This window comes from Clytia hemisphaerica, unplaced genomic scaffold (genome assembly GCF_902728285.1).
Source record: "Clytia hemisphaerica strain Z4C2 unplaced genomic scaffold, Clytia hemisphaerica genome assembly, whole genome shotgun sequence".
Classification (NCBI taxonomy): Eukaryota; Metazoa; Cnidaria; class Hydrozoa; order Leptothecata; family Clytiidae; genus Clytia; species Clytia hemisphaerica.
The window spans coordinates 506,237-523,224 of record NW_027103529.1 but is presented as its reverse complement, the minus strand read 5'-3'; the positions used below and the strand labels follow the sequence as shown (position 1 = coordinate 523,224).

General features: G+C 36.8%; 1 protein-coding gene across 1 annotated transcript in view; it reads right to left on the bottom strand.

Annotated features, from left to right (window-relative positions):
• Positions 1-569: 569 nt before the first annotated feature.
• Positions 570-16,988, bottom strand: part of LOC136799665 (myotubularin-related protein 13-like) — a 29,326-nt gene continuing 12,907 nt past the window's right edge. The window contains exons 14-34 of the mRNA XM_067056380.1: positions 16,676-16,889; positions 16,014-16,088; positions 15,424-15,606; positions 14,911-14,981; positions 14,237-14,501; positions 10,981-11,123; positions 10,027-10,454; positions 9,551-9,804; positions 8,700-8,902; positions 8,212-8,259; positions 7,570-7,692; positions 6,930-7,034; positions 5,575-5,757; positions 4,802-5,173; positions 4,275-4,470; positions 3,851-4,002; positions 3,608-3,685; positions 3,088-3,220; positions 2,603-2,739; positions 1,972-2,214; positions 570-758 (exon numbers count right to left, since the gene is read on the bottom strand). Of these exons, the coding sequence (XP_066912481.1) occupies positions 666-758; positions 1,972-2,214; positions 2,603-2,739; positions 3,088-3,220; positions 3,608-3,685; positions 3,851-4,002; positions 4,275-4,470; positions 4,802-5,173; positions 5,575-5,757; positions 6,930-7,034; positions 7,570-7,692; positions 8,212-8,259; positions 8,700-8,902; positions 9,551-9,804; positions 10,027-10,454; positions 10,981-11,123; positions 14,237-14,501; positions 14,911-14,981; positions 15,424-15,606; positions 16,014-16,088; positions 16,676-16,889 (3,699 nt within the window). The 3' untranslated portion in view covers positions 570-665. The remainder of the gene's footprint in view (positions 759-1,971; positions 2,215-2,602; positions 2,740-3,087; positions 3,221-3,607; positions 3,686-3,850; positions 4,003-4,274; positions 4,471-4,801; positions 5,174-5,574; positions 5,758-6,929; positions 7,035-7,569; positions 7,693-8,211; positions 8,260-8,699; positions 8,903-9,550; positions 9,805-10,026; positions 10,455-10,980; positions 11,124-14,236; positions 14,502-14,910; positions 14,982-15,423; positions 15,607-16,013; positions 16,089-16,675; positions 16,890-16,988) is intronic.

The following is a 16,988-nucleotide window of genomic DNA, read 5'->3' as shown; positions in this document are numbered from 1 at the left end:
ATTCTAACTAATACTCCATTAGATAATATGATAATACTACTAGTATCACTAACTACTATCTTATGAAAAGATCAGTTAACAGCTGACCTATAGAAAAATTCAAGCAAAATTTTTGAATGTTCAAACTTGAATAAGAAATTTTGCAGGGAAAATTGACCCAAAAAATTTCAAAATATTGTGAAAAAAAAACTAAAAGATTTACTACTATTACGTTGTAATAATATCAATAATAATAATATCATCAAATAAATAGAAGGAAGAATTTTAAATCGAAAATTTTGTCAAACGTACAGACGGATTTTATAGAAAGTGTGATGCAAAGTAGAAAGAAAATGTACAAACAAAAAGAAAATCGATACACAAAATTGGCAATATAAAATCACAAGAAAATTGGTGGACGCTTGTGAAAGCAGGATTTCTTCGAGAATAGGCATCCCAAACTTGCCACAATTCAGTGATAATTTTATAATATAATAGTAAACAGAAGATCAAAAGTTGTCAGGGATCTTCAAGATATTTGGAAGTAAAGTCAAAATCAAGAATGCAAATTTTTTGTAAAGACCTAAAAAGTAGAAATCTGCGTTGTTGTGTGAAAAAACATTCTATAAATTTTAAGAACTAGGCAATAATTATATCATAAGTTAAAAAAATAATTCTCATCTTTTTTATACATTTAGGGCGTTGAGGCGTTCCACCCATTCTTTGGCGGTATCTCCGTTGGGTGCTAGCAGCTGATATACTCGTTTCGTCGTTTCAAGCTGGAAGAAAAAGGTGACGAATACGGTTCATCTCATTGACTTTAAAGCCCGAAGGACTAGAGTAGAATCTCTAACCTTTCCCAGGCAAGAAAAGTAAAGCCACTTATTTCCTATCCAGAACGCGCCTAGAACGCACCGCAATCACGAGGACGGATTGTATCTAGCGATTCCTTGTTTTCGAGGACTGCATTTTTTAAATCTAGCGATATATTTTATTTTAAATCCGGTGTTTGAGTAAAAATCACCCGCGGGCGTTGTTCTGAATGGGAAATAACTGGCTTCATTTCCCATCCAGGAGACTCGAAAGTAGCAATTCGGACTTAGAAGTCAATGGTTCATCTACTATTGTTCCCGGTGTTTATGGAAAGTATCGGGCAAAAGAAAAGGAGAAGGGCTTTCCACCGAAGACCGGAAATACAAAAAGTGAAAGAAAAATAATAAAGAACTTAAATTCAAAAACCACTACAATCATCATATTATGTAGCCTGGAGATCCATGCTATGATTTCTTATTCTATATACTGATGGCGAAATGCATAGCATGGTATGGGCTGAGAGTTCGAATTTCCCCGATCCTAATAACGGTTGAAAACATAGCCAATCAAGTTTTGTTATTATTTTACTGGTCACACTTTCTTAGAGAACGCACAACTTCCGAAATTTGGTTTTTATTTTAGTAAGTGAACACAGCGCTAAATTCGAATTTCCCACTGTAAATATTTTGAGGCAGAAATTACAGGTCATACCTGTCCTGTATACATCAGATTATAAAAATATAGGACGGGTCTCCTGTCTACATAATATGTAGCGAACGAAATTTAATTACTTAATATCTTTCAAAAATCAGGGGGAAAGGCAAGCGAACATTTACCTTAGGTTCCAAATAACCGGGGGGGGGGGGGGGGTTGGGGGTGGGTTCGAATAAATAAATAGGGGGGGGGGGTTGGAAAATTTTCGAGATTTTAATAAACGGGGGGGGGGGGGGGTGGAAATTGTACTTCTAAAAACCCAAAAATAAGGTAAATATAGGCTAAAACCAGGCTGTTTAGGCCAAAATCTGGATCTTCTCTTTGACAGCTGAAAATATTCTTAAAAATTAATAAATGGGGGGTCCTAATAAGGTCCGGGGGGTTGGTAATTTGTCGAAAAATTAACAAACAGGTGGAGGCGTTTATTTGGAACCTAAGAGTAACTAATCAAAAGATTCCACAAACCTCAAAGTAAGATCTTGCGTCTCCAACTTTAGCAGCACCAGGAGGAACTTGCATCAACCGGCAAGTCCTCAATTCACCGAGGTCAATATAACCTTGTAACTGAGTGTCAGCTTCTGAATCGTAATAAGTGAGGTGGTTTCTCTCTGCGTCCAACACAAACCAACGTGGTTTCCACTGTTTCAACAAATGTCCACGTTTGTAAAGCGTTCCTTTGAAATTGCGCGGGTTTCGTCCTGAATCACCCTGTAAAACAAGAGAATAATGCAGTCAGTAGAGACATTTTTCATTTCATTGGAGAGGGAAGGATTATACCAATAACTCTCTCTAATTCGAACCTCTACTATTTGAATATTTCTTTAATACGAACAAAAATAAGAGTCCCTTTAGCTAGAAATTAGTATAAAATACTTTCTGTAATTCGAAGAAAATTCTTAGTCCCTTAAAGTTCGAATTAAAAAAAGTCAACTGAAAATACAAAGTTAAGCTAACTTTATTATCTACGAAGAATGCAATCTTTGGATATGTGGCGAATCTTAATTCATGAAAATAGACATGTTTAGGGCAGAAACTGTCAAAAAGAATAGTAAGCGTTCATGTAGTTTTATTTTATATCGTGTGAACAGCGTCTTACCCCTTGTAAACTATGGACACTTCTTGACAGCTCAGTGGTTTGTTGTTCACTGAGGTTAGGATGTTTGGGACATTCTGCCGGAACCATCGATTGACATTTGGTGTGAACGTTGTATCCGCACTGAGAACACTGGTAACCTGAAATGAAAACTGATGACGAAATTTCCCGAAAAATCACAAAGTTTTCACTAAAAGTCACGAAAATCAGCACATTCACACAATCCTGTTTGACTTATGACTTTCAGCTACAATAAAAGGTTGACTAGCTTAAGGGAAGAAATTTTCGCGGAAAGAAATTTTCACGGATTTGTCGAAAAACCACGAAATTAAATTCCACGAAGATTTCTTCCCTTTGATAAAAAATAGTTCAATTTAAGCCTCTCAATCTCTAAAATCGCAATACTACATTAAATGTTATCCAAACGCTGTTTCAACGTTCATCTAACGTTAGGGCCGGTTTTTTCTCAGCTCGGATGGGCAGCTTACCTGCATTGAGACCTTGGATTTGTTGCAGACAGTAATTACATATTGATCCTTTAAGGTAATTCTTTAGAACGAACGTGTGTGGGTACTCGAAACCAAATTCTGCACGCACTTGACCCAGTTCTGTTATTTTACCCTAAAAAGGATAAGAATTTGTTATAGTTTATTAGAATCGAGTATGATGAATATCTCAGCTACCAAGATGTCAAATAACTTTGATTGGTTCTGGCTATCAGCTTTCTTGAATCTAGCCTAGAAATCTAAGCCAGATTGATTCAGTCACTTGATAAAATCTGATGGTAAGTTGTGACTGAATATTAGTCAGTTTTTTAAGGCAAACTTAAAATTCCGTACACTATAAAAATCATTAAAGCACCGATAACGCTATATTGCCGTCAGCCGTATCTTGGCCTTGTAAAAACTGGCTTGGTTAACCAGGCTATCTTGAATCAGACTCATGAATAATTAGATCAACAATTTCAACACGTCATCGTGAACTTGAAAGGCAAAGTGATATAATTACCTTCATGACGATATCAATGGTGGCACGCTTGTGTAAAGCTAACCGGCGTTCTTTAGCCCAATATGAAGACCATTTCATCTATGGTAGGTTAAAAGGAAAAAAAGATCGTACGACGAGTAAAGTAAATTATTTTTCAGAAGTTCATACACTTAAAAACTGTTTCATATAAGCTATCTATGAAAGATAGTACCATAATATACTTAGTCACCCAGTCAGCTAAACTACGTTAAGAAATTTACATACAGCTTTAGATTGTCTTTTGACAACACTTTTGACATCAAGGTCTGACCACGTGTCCGTCCATTGACGATTTGACTGGTCCATTTCGTCCCGAAGACGCACCAATTCGGACAAAAGGTAAGTCACTTCATCTCGAGGGAACTCTTGAGTTGATCCTGTAAGATATTTAAAAGTATCAAACCATAAAAATAATGAAAATGAAAGTCTCTAAGTTTATCTTTGAAAGAAGCGGCTGAAGATGTAGTTACATTATAGAAAATCATGGACACAAACACCAACATAATCGTCTAAACATTACTTAAATTCATATTTAAATGCACCCGTCGGTGGTTGTGCGCTGTCTTGGTTACATGTTCAAAAGGCTGAGAGATTTGGGACAAGAATACTTTTACATCAGAATGAGTGTCTACTAGAAAGATGCGCTCACCATAGCAGCCAGTGACGCATCGTTGTAGATCCTCTCGATCAATATCTGCCGATGCTGAAGATTCAGTGCCAGGATTGGCCATCTCAAAATCGGCCATCATTTCCACGTCGTAAGTGGGTCCAGTGAACAAATTCTCCACGGTCAAGTAATCCCATACTTCCAAGTTGGAGATATTACAGAATGGTTGTAAAATGCCCTGTGAGAAAGACAAAGGCGATAAAATCAAATTTTATTGGTTGGAAAATATATAAACACACAAACAGACCGATTGTTATGATGTTAATGATGAATCAACTCAGTACCCTAAATAATATAGCCTGTAAACCTCGCATTTTACTATTCAAAGAAGTGTTTTAAGCTACTTAAAAACGACAAATATGCCAAGCTTATTGTCCTAAAATTATTCCAAAGTATCATCAAAATAACGGTTGGAGACAATGGACAGGACCAATAAGCTTGAATATTATGAATGAATGATGATCTCAAAGACTGAATTCGTATCTTCAATAAAAAATGTCGATACTTACTTTGTGTAGATTTGGATGATACAAGAAGCTCTGGAATAAGGTATATTTGTTGCCTTGGATATCTAAGTAGTCCCACAAAGAGACACTACTTGATTTCTTTTGCTTCTGTTCAGCTTGTTGTTGCGCGAGCTGTTCCGCCCTTAAGTTTGCTTCCTTCTTATTTCGTACAAGGTTTGTCTTCCCCTTCACGCTTGTATCCGATTTCACTGTCATCGGGTTCACTTTTTCCGAATCGGGAAACCAACCATTCTGGTATCTTTCGTGTTCGGAGTCGAGGAAAAAGGTGTTGAAACGCATGGAAGTTTGATGGTAAGCGATGAGTTTGATGAAGTAATTATTGAATTCGAATGCATGTGGATATTGTTCGATAATCTGAAATGTGGTCGATAAAAATTCTTAGACGAGAGGAATGAAGGATACTCGTTTCATTAAATTTGAAGGTTCTGAATCTTATACCAGTTGGTGTGAACGACCAAGACCCGTGCTGTTCTGTTTTTTCAACTTGCCCTTACTTTGGCGTGTACGCACATTTGAAATTGGAAGTTATGGAATGGTGGCATACAGTAGAGTAGAGTCTCCATGACTCGAACACGCACATGGAACACAGATTGTTCGTGTTAAGGAAATATAGAGTTATGGAGCAAGGTTATAAGATATATGTTAACTGAGGGGGTCATAAAACTTGTGCGAGTTAAGGAGACATTCGAGTTATAGAGGTTCGCAACTGTATTTAGTGCGGTTAACAATATAGGACAAACGTTTAGAATCAATACCTGATGTACACAATCAAGAAACTGAAAGAAAAAAGGTGCGATGGCTTGTTGTGGTGGTTGGGTGTGGTTGCCACGGTAACTGAACCGGTATCCGAAAGCCAACCAATCTTTCTCGATCAACACTTTGAAACCAGCAATGGTTCGGTAATAAGGATCTGATAAGATTTGTACCAAACTAATGACCTAATGAAAGAGTAAAACAAGTAATACTTTAATGGACCTACCTATTTATAAAACGAATAATTAGAATTTAATGGAAGTAATGTATAATTTTAAATTTCGGTTTTCGGCTGTTCCGGCGATTTTTAAGGAGTTCCGGATTCAAAGGATGATTTTTTTGGAAATCAAACGATGCTAAGTTTTGGGCATCATCATAAAGAACATTTTTCTGTAAAGAAACAATTAAATAAGTTGAAAAAATGTAACGGAAATGTGAAAAAACGACGATTTCCGGCACATTTCCGGTTCTACAGACCGGAAAAAAATTTTTTTCGGCAAACGGTTTTCGACACCTTTTCGGCAGTACTAATGTGCATCTATGTGCAAAAAATCGCAAAAAACTAATGAGAAAATCTCGAGAAAATCTCAAAAAACCGCTTTTTTCGGGACATTTCCGGTTCTACCGGCCGGAAAAATTTTTTTTTCGAAAATCGGGCTCCGTCACATTCGAGGGTTTATAGTAATGCACCTTTGTGCAAAAAATCAGAAAAATTGAATGAGCCAATCTCGAGAAAAGTTGGTAACTAACGTACTAACGAACGAACTAACTAACGAACACGGGTTAATTTATAGGACACTACCTTAAGGTAGGTCCAACAATAGGATGAAGAGCCCGAGTCGAACAACCTTCTAATAATGGTGTATTTTCATAAGTCAGATCTATAGAAGAGTCGTTTTATTAGGCATATTACTAGTATATATGAAGAAATAAAGAATTTCTGTCCATCTATATTTATTTAAAGTCGTTTTATTAGGCATATTACTAGTATATTGCGAAGCGATCCAGGCAAGTCACTCAATTCGCAAGTTGCAAACAAAATATTTATAGGGTCACGTTCTCTCGATTCGCAAATTGCAAGCAAAGGTAAAAAGTTTTGAAGCCATCTACAGGTCTCAGCGGTTATTTACAGCAAATGAATTAGAGGAGGATAGCATAGTTTTCACTATCATCTGGATGACTCAATTTTCATTGTTCTGGATAGTGGAATGAAAAGGTTTTGATGACTTAAAAGTTGTCAACGATTATCAAAATGCAAATGGTAGGACTATAAATATATTCCACTCTTTTTTATGTTTTTTATCGTTTGACCCCCAATAATTCCTAATCAAAATTCCATTTTAAACTTTTAACGAACCTGAGAAGTGACTTCAGAGCCATCACCGAGTGATACCAGACACGACGACCCTTGTATGACGATCAGATTAGCAACCGCACATGATAATTGTAATACTGATGAAACCTGTAACGAAAAATTAATTAAAGCAGTAAAATGTATTGGTCAGGAAGCGGCAACAAAGACAAAGTGCGGTTTTTTTGTTTTCAGCGTCATTTTGAAAAATTAGCAAACTTCAAAGGTATTATTATTTTCTATTATAAGCGACGGCAGTGCAAAGGTCGAGCGTTCGGCTACGGTGCGCAAGGTTGTGGATTCAATCCCCGGCCGGGTCACACCAGAAACTTGTTACTTTATAAAAAGAATGGTGCTTGATTAAGGAGAAGGATGACGAAGGGTAAGTGGGACAATCTGGCCCTCCCCTAACTTCGGGTAGCTATCGAAAGAGAGAAGCCTTCGGATCGCCCACGACTGCGTTCGTAGACTAACTTAATTATCATTATCTGCTTGGTCAACCAAAGGAAGCGCTTGGCAGGGCTCTCCTGAATTATTATATTGTAGCCCAGACAGGCCAGGCATACACACCAAAGGTAAGGTATTGTCAAAATGAAAATTAGCCAAACTAAATTTCACCACCGATAATTTCATAGTTATATAATACCTGGCTGAGCCATTTGGATTCTTCGAAGGAACTCAAGAAATGACTTTCATTACTGATAGAGCTGGGACAGCATACTTTCGAAAGTTTAGAGAAGCTAGCTTTCACTTGATTCACATCATGGATCTATGAAAATAAAAAGAGAAGAATGGTTCGATGAACATGCTTCAGCATGAGAATAATTTACTTTTGAGGTCATCGGTAGGGCGTTGATTTTAAAGCTTCAAACATTTTATCAGTATAACTTTGCGAAAGTACTAGAAAGAATGCCATAAAAAGGGGCTTTAAAAAACTGAGGTTTAATAAATTACAGTTGGCATTGATTGGATGAGAACGTGATAGATAGAGTCGATATTTAGAGTCGATATTTAGAGTCTGTGCAAGTATGAATGAATGAATTAAAAGCCCGGGGGACTCAAGGTAAATGATCTATCATACGTGTGGCCTTTAACGGCATATTTTCAAGCTTCACAAAGTGCACTGTAAGGGTCGAAATCAGCAAAGATGAGAAAAATTGCACTATAAGGGTGTAGAATTTAGAAATCTGGTCAAAAATAGTCAAAAAATTTCACGAAAATGCACGGGTCATGGACCTAATTTTGGGCCGCATGTATGGCCCCCGTATTCAAAGATCACTTCACTTACATCTACATTGACCACAACGATCTTTTGTGAAGATTCCATTTTGTTCACCTAAGGAAAAAGAACGGGTGAAAGATGAAGTAGTCTATTTAAAATACATAGTCAATGTAGTAATTCTAATACATTTGTATTACCGTTTATACTTTTTTACTTAGGACTGGCAAATAAGTACTGGGGACTTATTTCTTTTTTCAGGGAAGGCTTTTTCTTGTACCAGAGGTAATATACACTTCTTGAGATAAATCAACATCATTGCCGGTTTTCAAACGAAATATTTACTTCAAACGACATTTATTTATGTAATATGTTTTATACAAAATCGCAAACGCTTTCAACATAAATTATGTCTGACGACGTATCGAAGTATCAAGGCAACAAGTCTTTGAGAACGAGATTCGCAATTATTTTATGCTTTTCGAGAAGAGTGTACTAAACAGTAAAATCATAGATCATAAAAGAGGAAATTAAAAAGAATAGAGGTAAAAGCATACCTTCGGTGTTCCTCTGGTGAAAATGTACAGATTGGCTGGCTCCCAATTTTTAATCTCAGAAATTTCAGCAGCCGACCTTTGGAAAGCGTCCGAACCTTCAAACATGGAGGCGAAATCATCGGACATCGCTTGGAGAGAGAGTGCAGCACCACTACTGACTGTTTGCGTTTGTCCTTTGTGTTGATATAGGTGGGATGCGTTAACTGTAAAAAAGTCAGGGTTTGAATTAACTTTCCGAAAGCGATTTGTGAAAAGTTATTTTGATGCTTTCTACAACAGTGGAATGATACTTTTGATTCGTGATTTTTCTCTAAATTAGAGCTAAAATTGATTCGTGAAAACTCCAAATTCACTCGTGATTCACCCTTCACGACTCGTCAATTCAAACTCTGAAGGTTACAATTAAAATACAATTTTATATCGTTCTGCTTCAAGAACACCTTTTCACTTTATAGCTTCAAAATCTAAGAGATAAAGAGTTTGAGTTTTTCAAAGTTGTGAAGTCATTGCAAAATAGACATGTAAAACTTTACTACAGCCAACTCTCTCTAATTCGAACCTATTATTAGAATCTTTCTATAATTCGAACGAAAATATTGGTCCACTCAGCTAGAAACCAGTATAAAATGTTTTCTGTAATTCGAATCACTGGAATAAAATAACCCAAAGCGTGGCATACTCGATCATTTTCAACAAGCTTGTGGGGCTAAAACACAATCGAATCGCTGTAGATCATTTAGAAAGTCGAGATGACTAAAATGTTTGGCTGAATTGAAACAAACAAAATTTTGCTCCGAAAGCTTGAAAATCGAATTGTTGTTTCTGCACAACATATTAAGCAAAAAACTTACCGATTTCCGTGAAAAACTGTTCGTCATCCGTAATGTTAGCACTGTGATTTCCCATCGTCTGTCGCCCGCCAAGCCCAGTACGTAAAACTGCTGTTAGCACACTTCGGTTAAGGGCACCAGACCTTAACAGTGTCCCTTTGGTGCGTTTGTGACGCCACACAGCCGTTGGGAAACGATTTAAGCGATGGTTTTTAGCGACTTTGATCAGGCTGTCATCGGAAACTTTTGAAGGAATAACAACAACAGCAGGGTAGCTAAGAGCGAAATTATCATAATTATCAAAATTATCATAGAATTCTAAATTTTGGAGAGAAATTATTATGGCCCTAAAATGAAGATGCGTAAAACATTCCAATAGCACGAATAGGGCGTTGTGTGAATATTCAGGAGAAATTTTTATCTACTATTTAGAAAATCTAGCATATTTAAGAATAGTCCAAAAAAGTTGCAGTAACCTGACAAACGAAATGGTTTACCTCCGACACACGTTATAATGGAAATTAGCCATTGAGATACGCCATGGTGAAGCTGAGATCTTCGTGATTTCACACAACCCTAGGCGTTCGTAATCCTTACAAATAGGCGATTCTTTGAGGCGGTCCGCCCCACGATTTTCCTGCTCAAACAAGACTTGTTGCATCTCCTCCGCCTCTAAATCATCAGAAGCACTACGCCCTTTAACACTATCCACCCCTTTCTTTTTCAAGTGGGCGTTGATAGATTTATGAGTCCTCCGTAATGCTCTCTGACGTTGTGAATAAGTGCGATGCAGAACGGGCGGTGCTTCGTAGTTGAAAGCGAATGTGTTGTAGACCGATAAGGGCCATCTTGAGCGCCTTAACAACATACGGAAATTTTCGATAGTCTCTGGAATGACTTCTTCATCGAAAGCTAGTTTCATGAGCTGAAATAAAAATACAATACAGACATTACAATTAAAACTGTCTACTGATCAAATTTTAAAGCAGATTGTTAAAAAAATAACGAGATGAAAATTGGCTTTTACACTACTCCAACTCAAGCTCTATTTTCTCATTGGAGTGGTACCGAAGAACAATATCTTCCAGTCTAGTAAGAAATGAATGAACATCAAAAGTGTCAAGGAATTCAAAATATACATCGTAAAGATAAAATGGGCTGTTCCATTAAATTTCCATACAGGGGCGGGAGGGTGGACGAACCTTTTCAAGAAAGGTTTCTTGGAATTATGTGGTTACCCAATGGAAAATGGCAAAATTTGCAAAGAGACCCTTGGAAAGAATTATTTTCATACTTTAAAGTGACGGTGGAGGAACTAAAACTTTACCCACTGGAAATTTTAGAATTACTTTTTACCCCCTGGAAAGATTCGTCCACCCCCTGTATGGATAAAGAACGGAATGGCCCAATAAATTGTTTGAACCAAAGAAAAAACGCTTTGACCAACCAACCTGCATAGTGGATGAGCGTATTTGAAGGTACATATCACACGTTTGTATTTGATGCGACATTTGAATATTGACGGCTTTGGTGACTTTCTTCTCTTTGATCAATGAACCAATCGGGAACGCCCTGGTTACTGTCATCTCAGATGCTAAATGATCAAAGAAAGTGGATGTTACTCACATGTGGGGTTAAATACACGGATTTCGAATTAGATTTTTACGTAGCTTTTGCTTTGATCCCATGTAATTTGCACGGAAAAAAAACAAGTAAAAAGAACAGAAAGTGGCCGTGCGACAAGCAACTTTAGCAAACAATTTTGGCATACTGTATGGGTCACTATAACCGCAAAAACATTTACGCTTGTTTCTCGCTGTGTTTACTTGATATTTTTTCGCGTGCTAATTCGAAACTCGTGTATTAAAACTGAGTCAGCAAGCATCAATGTTTAGAAAAAGGGGTTACGCGCGCTCCAGAACGCTTAAGTACGTTCCTCCACTCTGTTTGCGTTGCAAATAATAGCGAGGTTAAGTATACCAAGATAATCACGACGACGGACGAAAAATGTAATAGGCTAGTGGAAATACGAAATTTGATTGGTTGAAACTCACTAGCCTGTTATGTTAAATTTTCGTTCGTCGTCGTGATTTTACCGATTTACTTAACCTCACTAATATTGAGGTAATCCAAGATAATCACGACGATCGGCGAAAAATTTAAGGCTAGTGAAAATACGCTATTTTATTGGTTGAAACTCACTAGCATGTTACATTTTTCGGCCGTTTTCGTGATGATGCCGATTTGCTAGTTAACCTCACAAATATTTAAGAGTGTAGAGAGTCTTGAGAAACACTAGTGAAAGGTGAAAACAACAGCTTTTTAATTGGATATTCATTTTCTGGGAAATCTGTTAGACAAATCTAGAGTGCCTTTTCTGGGTACATATGTCGGGGGAAAGTGACGAAAATTATAAGAATTAAGGCGACGACATTTTTCCTAGTTGAAAAAACTTTTATTTACGTTTACCTGTTTTTTTATCCCCAGCCGAAAATTTTACAACAGCCCTAAAATATCTGAAAAACGCATTGGCCAAAGGGAATGTAAAAAGAAATTCCAAAATACCAAAATTCTAAAAATTAAAAAAAATCCCGAAAATTGAGTATATTGCACCAGCCCAGGGAGCGGGGGTACCTTTTTTCACCTTCACGAGTCCCAGGTAAATGCCGCAAAAACACATTTCAGTCCCATTCAGGTCGCTTTTATTCAAAAGAGAGTCCCACGAACGAAGAGTCAATTTTTCGAACCTCTCGCTGCGTATTATCAGCTTTTTATGCTTTACTGATAGCGCCCTTTTACTTCCGCCTTGTAGTTTCGAATGTTTTTATTCGAAAATCTAATTCGAACGTTATAGATTCGAACGAAAATATTCGATTTTAGTGTTTGCATCTTTTGACAAAATAGAGAAGCATTTTTCGATCCCAGAAGCTTTGTTTCGCAGTTGGCAGTGAGGGGTGTTGCAGATTTTTCAGAGATGTATTTGAAAGTTTCTAGACTGATAATTGAAAATGCAGATGGTGTACAGTATTATTTCGATAGAGAAGAAACCACCCTTCATCATTGGATTAATCAGATTGAAAGCACTGAGTCTTTTTCTATGTTTTTGTTTCGATATCCATGGAAAAGAAAAGCAGAGGAAAGGAGTTCCATGATTGAAACGTATGCGTTGGTTGTAATAATGGTTAAAAAAGACAACATTTTTGAAACAGTAAAACAATGTGAATAATTTCTTGATTATCGTCAAGCCGTAATGATTGTTGAGATTCTTAAAAAGTCAATCACGTACCTTTGTCGCAAACGAGAGAATCGGGAGAGAACTTTTATAAATATCGCTCGTCATATGTTTTTTAAATACAAGACATTACATTCGGTTACATTTCCCTTATTATGATATCAGAAATCTCGCATATTGGCAAACATTCAAGAATCTCAATTTTTTGTATGCAGTGATGAAAAACTGTTTGGCTTCACACGGACAATACCAAAAGCTGAAAATATTTGGATCATGTCAAGTAGTAGTTTTATAAATTTATTAGTTCATCAGATTTGATTTTAGTGTATTTTATGGAAAAACTCCAAATTAAAAGTTCAACTGAAAATATTTTTGTTGCGTTTCCCCTTTCCCTTTCCCTTTGACACTCCCTACTCCGAAAGTCATCTTTTCGACTGTTTTAGATTTGATTTTTCTCAGACAGGCCTGTCTGTTGTTGTTGAGTAATACTGTATGAAGATTTTAACTTGAATATGAAACTCTTTACCTTGAAACTTTGTCTTCACAATTAAACCACAGTAATGTCTATGGTTAAAACCAAGAACCAACAAACAAACTGTATCTTACTCTTAGTAGGTTCTTAGTAGCAGGAGGGCTAATTGGCTAATTTTAATTCTAAAAACCCAAAAATAAGCTAAAATCAGGCTTTATAGAGCAAAATAAGGAGCCTTCCTTCCCTCTGTCAGCCGAAAATATTTTTACAAATCAATAAACGATGGGGTTTCGTTTTGGAGCAATCTTATTATTTAAAATATAAAGCACTGAGGATCCTTCACTTGCGATCTGAGGATTTAAAAATTGATACGAAAATTGATGTCATGTAGTCATACACGAACCTTGAATTTTGAAAATGGTTGAGTGATATATAGGAACTTAGTCTACCGCGCGCACATTATACCAAAGGAGACGCGCTGCGCGCGTAAAAATCTACAATTCACCAGTAATTTCCTCTTGAACACTGTTGAAAAATTGCATTATTCGAGAATGAGGTGACAGGCTACCTTGAAAATAGGGTGGAAATTTAGAGTTTAATCTACAAAATAATCATTTTATTCATAGTTCTCGTTCTTCTATTACTTCACAGAAATGTGAAGTACAACATGAAAAGTGTTAATCATTGTTTCGTTAAAGACGTATAACCGAGAAACATTAATAAAATATAATGACTGCTGTGGAGGAGCTTTGGTTACTATACGAACGAAGTGAACTAATACCACCTGTCGTGTTCATGATTATTGTATCTTGCGTTCATGAATCACTAATCAACATACTGACCACTGACGAATTTATATACTGACGACTAACGATATTGACTGCAAGTGTGGCATCATCATATTCACAAAAGTTTGTTAAAAACAAATCAACGACAAATTTTGCAAACAAAAAATACAAATTTAGACCGAAGAATCGCTCATTGTAGACTTAAAAAAACTTACCAAACTGGTCAAGAGGAGTTCCTTTAAATATGACTCGGTAATTAGTGAGAAACAATGCACCCTCAGCCGGTAACAAACATGGGCCACCATTCATTGCACCGATATTGAGTTCTCGTTCGTCGTCAAAAGTCTCGTTTACCGACAATCGAGTTTTATTTTCTTCACGAATGCCGAGTTCACGACCATCCGCGATCAAGAAGCATCTCATTCCTTCGATTTGGCAGAAATTTTCGCCAGGTAACAAGTTCGGTTTTGTGATCTTTGCCTGAAAAATGAATAAAATGAAGTACAGAATATTGAATACAAAACCTTCTTGAAGAGCATCAATTTCTGAACTCTAGACATTTGACTGGATCGGGCTTCCCATATAAAAGGAAGCGTGTCCAGTTTTAGAGTTGTAACTAGTCCACCATCCATCTTGTTTTCAATTCTAGTCGTCAACAGCGCAATTTAAATAATTTCAGGTTCGAACGTTCAAAAATCGACTTCAAAAATGGACACGCACCTCCACGGGAAATCTGTGAGCAGTTAGCTTATCTAGTGTGTATAAGAATATGATATCTATGATTGGAATTCCTACTTATTAAAGTTGTTTTGTAACTCGCAAACAATCAAGTCGACAAACAACGATTCGGCTATGTGTTTGAAACTTCAGTCCTATGTCATTGACATACCTTGTAAGTAGGAGTATCTTTCGTTTCACGATATACTTCTTCTAAAGATTCAATATGCATACCAACCAGCACTGTTGAAAACAAGAAGAAAAATCATCAGTTTGGGTTTCAGTGAAACAAGTCGTATACCACTGTTTTTATTCCAGTTTCAATTATTAGATGACTCGAACTAATTTAGAATCGATGGTCACCGTAATTTTAAAATTCTTATCTTGATCAGCAATTCGAAGACAATTCTTTTGAAGATCGAGTTAGAGAAAGTCAATTGCTTGGAAAAAAATGTCATGAAAAGGTAACCGATCTTACTGACATCCATAAGGGTTTTTTAAAACTGATAAATGAGTATTTTATGTAAAATTCACAACTGCATTTATCTGTATCAATCAACGACTGAGCTCTAGACAGCCAAGAAATCTCGATAGCCAATACTTTCTATAGAGTTTCCTCAGTTTTCTTAAAAAATTGGCTTGCAGGACTCATGGTGGCGTTACTCTGCTTCAATTTAAAACTTACTTGGAATGTTTTCAGTGAGATTCCTTAAATGTTGTTCGGTGACGCCAGCTTCGGAGCACACACGTTCAATGAACCGTCTGATGAAGTTGGATGCAGAATCTTGTACACTCTCACCAAAACCCATACGTCCATCCAGCATATCTGCAGTACTGCCGATGCTACTGCTTTCCATCATACTTCCTCCTAAAATGAGAAAGGAAATCGCAAATATATTAGAAAGTGCAAGAAAGTGCTGAAGTAAACTCCCTTCAGTAATCCAGGTGGTCGTAGGTTACGATCAATATCGATTTTCTATCGATTTAAATCGCTGATCGATTTTATCGATTATGATTGGTTGGAATAATACATCTACATAAGAGAGGATCTAAACCAAATAAATACTTTTCAAGAGCCAAAAAGTATAGTAAGGTTAATTTCTGTAAAGAAATTCTCGTCGTACATTACAGACGTCAAAAACATATCAACCAATGTAGTTACTAAAGTAGTTAAACATGTGGATCCGATCGGCTGAATTTCAGAATTTTTCCGAATAATTTGAGGTGCCAAAGATGATTGGGTTACTATGCTTGAAAAATAAATATTGATGTTACCAAAATACGTAGATTGGTTGTCCATGATGCTTGGTGCGGCTCTCGCTATGGAAGCCGTGTCATCGATTTGCAATTCTAAATATACATTGAAAGATGTTGAAAAATGTACCAGCTATTCAAAAGCATTAAGGCCACTCCACTTGTGCGCGCTGCGATCGAACCTTTTTTGTTTCAATCCTTCTTGCTTGGAAAAAAGATTACGTCATAAAAATGTAGCACGCGCTCGAAAAAAAAGTTGAATACATTTCAACTTTTTTCAACCGTTACGTCAGATTGCGCCAATGGAATTGCTTCATTTTTCTTTTTATACCAATACGCAATAGCGTGGAAGCTTTGCTCGAGAAAGTGCGTTCGCAGGGCGCGCAAGTGGAGACCGGCTTTTAATAATGTAGCTTTATGTAGCTGCTTAATGGTCTTTGTGGGCACTGGTTCATAAGCTTACGAGTGAAACAAGGCTCATTCATTGTATCGATAGTTTCCTTTATTTTAGTAAGAATAATACACATATAAGTATTGGGTCTTAAAACAATCTCTCTTGTGGTCTTAAGAAGGGATAGCATATCCTGAGCATTACTAAAGGTAAGGACTTAAGAGATACGTGTGCAAATAAGAAGAATAACAAAAGAAGAATTCTGGGACGTGGAGCCAACAAGAGTTCATACCATTTGCGCCTCCGCCGCCGGCTTCTTCTTTTCTTTTCCGTTCCAACTCTCTCCTTCGTTGTTGGCGTTTCCTCATTTCTACGCATGCGTTGGTAGGTACCCTCAAATACATCATGTGTTGGACGAAGAGTTTCGTTAGACTGAAGATGATACTCTCTTCTTCGTAGATCAGTTGTCCTTTTTCTTCTTCAGTTTTCTTGTCCCACTCACCCATCTGTTGAAAAAGTAAAAGAAATTATGTTAAGTAAATTAATTGCGAATTCGAACTGCGAGTGGGGAAATTAACTTGATGAGATAAGAGTTTAGTTTGAAT